This window comes from Rhagoletis pomonella, unplaced genomic scaffold (genome assembly GCF_013731165.1).
Source record: "Rhagoletis pomonella isolate Grant_MI unplaced genomic scaffold, Rhpom_1.0 Rhpom_scaffold_00003, whole genome shotgun sequence".
Lineage (NCBI taxonomy): Eukaryota > Metazoa > Arthropoda > Insecta > Diptera > Tephritidae > Rhagoletis > Rhagoletis pomonella.
In genome coordinates this window covers 832,026-835,511 of record NW_023458557.1, presented here as the reverse complement: position 1 = coordinate 835,511, position 3,486 = coordinate 832,026, and the positions used below count along the sequence as shown (strand labels likewise).

The window sequence follows — 3,486 nt, the reverse complement described above, 5'->3', positions numbered from 1 at the left end:
CAGCTGAGGGAATATAGCAATTTCATCATCGAATCAATTTAATACATCATAAAATTAGATTTAAGGAAAAATTAAAATCTTTTAGTCGTTTTTCTCATTTTGTTGGTCACAAAATTGTACGTCGGTGAACCATACATATTCGAGTTTAATAGATTTTTGATAAATTTTTTCTTTTAGAAATTTCGCTATTATAAATCATCATTGAGATTGAATCAAATAATTATCTTTTGAATTCATAATCACTGTAAATCAATATCGTCCTCAGTCTTCAAACGGCATGAGCCGTTTTCAATCAAAATTTGTGTGGATATTTTGATTATTTAATTCCGCGCGGGTGAATGGTGATCGATCTGCGATGCGAACACCATTGATCAGCAGTCATAACCATTCTCGTTCAGTAGTGCGATTCACTACTCTATTTTAACAACACTTGTTATCGTTATATCAACTAAACAACAATTTTATCGATTTTGCTATTCAGAAAACGTTTCCTTAACAACACCGGCCTTCGAAAAATCAGCTGTTATCGTTTACGATTCGGCTATTGCTAAATTGTCGACATCTCAATTGGAGTTGTCAATTTTGTGTTAGCGTAAATATCTAAACAAATAAAAGTAACTTAATACGAAAAAAAGGAGTAAATACAAATTAGAGATGGCTTTCGAATTTGTAGCGTTAAGCTTGTCTCAAAACGAGCCAGAGACAAATTTTTCAACGGTGGATCGGCGTTTTCTGCGGGATATTGATAATCCCCTAGAACTCCCACCTTCAGAGTTCCGGAAGCTTTACCGTGTGCGTCCAGGCATGGTGGCGGACGTGGTTGAACGGCTGGAAGACCTTTTAAAAGGTTCACGAATTACAGCGATATCGGCTGAAAAACAGGTAAAGCATTAAATATTTACTTTTAATAAAGTTTTACATGTGTCAATAAATTCACTTTTGTTTTGAAAGGTTCTGTGCGCTTTGCGATTCTACGCCACGGGATGTTATCAACGGCCCGTGGGGGAACAATGGGGAATTTCACTGAGTCAGTCATCAACCAGCCGCTGCATACACAAGGTAACCGAAGCCATCAATAGCCGCTTATTCTTGTCGGAAGTGAAGTTCCCCATGACCCAAATAGAACGTCAAGCTGCCAAGGAAGCGTTTTCCTTAGCTCCTGCGCCTTTTGTCGGAGGAACCATCGGGGCGATCGACTGCACCCACATATCCATTTTGGGTCCTAAAAATAATGAGGAAGCATACGTTAATCATCATGGATATCACTCCATAAATGTGCAAATGGTAAGCAAAGCATTTGAAATGAAGTATAGTGTTAATTGTTTATTGTGTTTGCTATAGATATGTGACCCAAATCTTAAAATCCTGAACGTGAATGCCAGGTATCCGGGAGCAAGACATGACTCCTATATTTGGAGCTCTTCCGCTGTGCGACAAGTCATGCAGCGAGCGTTTGAAAATGGAAACCGCAATATGTTTTTGATTGGTATTTATTTTTGTTAATTTATTTTAAAATATAATACTAAAAGATGTTTCTTTAAGGGGATTCTGGATACCCATTAGAGCCATGGCTCATGACTCCTTTACCCAACCAGCCAGAAGGGTCACCAAAATTTCGTTACAATGAAGCGCTCTGCAAGGCACTGAACCCGATTGAGAGACTCTTTGGCGTCCCTAAAGGAACGTGGCGATGCTTATCACAACAAAGGGTTCTGTTGTATGACCCCGCTTTCGCTGGTAAAGTCGTTAACGCGTGTGCAGCCCTTCATAACATTCGTTTAAGTGAGCGGTCAATTAGGGATCTTATTGAAAATTTTTCAACAGATTTTGAGAATTCTGACAGAATTTTCGAAAGCCCAAATGCATCATCTTCCACTGCAAAACGTGTACAAGAAAGGTTGATTACAAACTTCTTTTCCTAAAATTTGTATGATTACACTTCTAAGGGCCGTTTTCTGAAGTAACCTTTAACTTGAAAGCTCACTATATATTTAAAGGTTGGATTAAAAATAAAGCTATGTCTAAAGTTAAGCATTTCTATTATCGGTTTTTGACGTATGTATGTTTCCTGGTTGTAAATCAATTTAAAACCGACAAAAAAATGATTTAGTTTAGACACTATCATAAACTTTAATGCAACCTTTAAATATAAAGTGAGCTTTAAAGTTACAGGCTACTTGAGAAAACGGCCATAACAGTTCAAAAAATTAAAGCTTAGAATCAAATATTTATAAGTACATACTTTATTAAAAATGTAAATATCACACGGTATTTTTGCCTTAATGGTATATTAAAATTAATCACACTAGATCATAAGCTTTCTTCTCATTTCTTATGTTAAATTTTCCCCTGAATCCAAACATGCAGTCAGAGATTTAGAAAGTAAATCCGTTTCGAGGTATATATAAATTTCGGTTTTTTGAGAACTGAAACAAGTTCACTCATTGAATTTAAATTTCTTTTTATACCAGTGAAGCTTTTACATTTGCTATCATTTATTTCAACATTATTGATTTATTGCCAAATTTGAATATGCATGTTGGCATAGATGATAGCAAATTTAACAAGCTTCACTAGTAAAAAAAGAAATTTACATTCAAATTTATATATACCTCGACAACGGATTTACTTTCTAAATCTCTGACTGCATATTTGTATTCAAGGACAAATTTTACATAAAAAAAAGATGTTAAAACGCCACAGGTCAGATTTCTTGTAAACTGTTATTATCAATTAAATTTAATAATTTGTTTTTGAGCTTTAGGCCGTATGTTAAATAAAACAATAAAGGTTTTCTGCTTTATTAACTTTTTATTTTTATTTTGGTCGATATTTCAGTCTCAAGGCATCTTCAGGCGAAATATCGACCAAAATAAAAATAAAAAGTTAATAAAGCAGAAAAACCTTTAATGTTTTATTCAACATACGGCCTATAGCTCAAAAATAAATTATTAAATTATTTTCAACGGTCAATAATCAACGCAATCATTATCAATTAAAGGAAAACTTTTTAAATGATTTTTTAAAATAAAAAGGAAAATGAAAACTCAAGCAAAAATGTATTAATCCATTCAAAAACATAAGTATATAAGTTAAATAAACGCAATTACAATATTCATATGTATTCAATCATTTAAGTTAGTGACATTTTGACCATTTTGTGTATACAGTTTGAAATGTGGGCTTATATGCTGCTTGTGATATCATGAGCTAGACTTTTAAAAAAATTAGTTTCTCCTCGGCCACAGCGACTGTATATGTATGTATGTATGTATATCGAGAGCTTATATTCAATACCCTCCATCAGCATTTTTCACAACAAGTTTTGCTCACGTAAATAGCACACTTTTATTTTTTACAATATTCACAATGTTTTACTTGATAAATTTTTTTATATTCAACAATTATATTCAACAATTTTATTGAGCTTGGGGCCGTTTTTTATGAAAAACTATTGTGGAAAAGCAACAATAATTTATAAAAATG

The 3,486-nt window shown here is 33.4% G+C and overlaps 1 protein-coding gene across 1 annotated transcript; it reads left to right on the top strand.

Moving 5' to 3' along the window:
- Positions 1-377: 377 nt before the first annotated feature.
- On the top strand, positions 378-3,198 carry LOC118734979 (putative nuclease HARBI1). The gene is made up of 4 exons (XM_036464572.1): positions 378-882; positions 952-1,284; positions 1,342-1,486; positions 1,543-3,198. Exons 1-4 carry the CDS (start codon positions 655-657, stop codon positions 1,920-1,922), a joined length of 1,086 nt encoding a protein of 361 aa, XP_036320465.1. The 5' UTR covers positions 378-654; the 3' UTR covers positions 1,923-3,198.
- Positions 3,199-3,486: the final 288 nt, after the last annotated feature.

Coding starts and splice junctions, on each gene's coding strand:
- LOC118734979 (XM_036464572.1), top strand. CDS start 655: ATGGCTTTCGAATTTGTAGCGTTAAGCTTGTCTCAAAACGAGCCAGAG. Junction 883..951: donor CGATATCGGCTGAAAAACAG/GTAAAGCATTAA, acceptor TTGTTTTGAAAG/GTTCTGTGCGCTTTGCGATT. Junction 1,285..1,341: donor ACTCCATAAATGTGCAAATG/GTAAGCAAAGCA, acceptor TGTTTGCTATAG/ATATGTGACCCAAATCTTAA.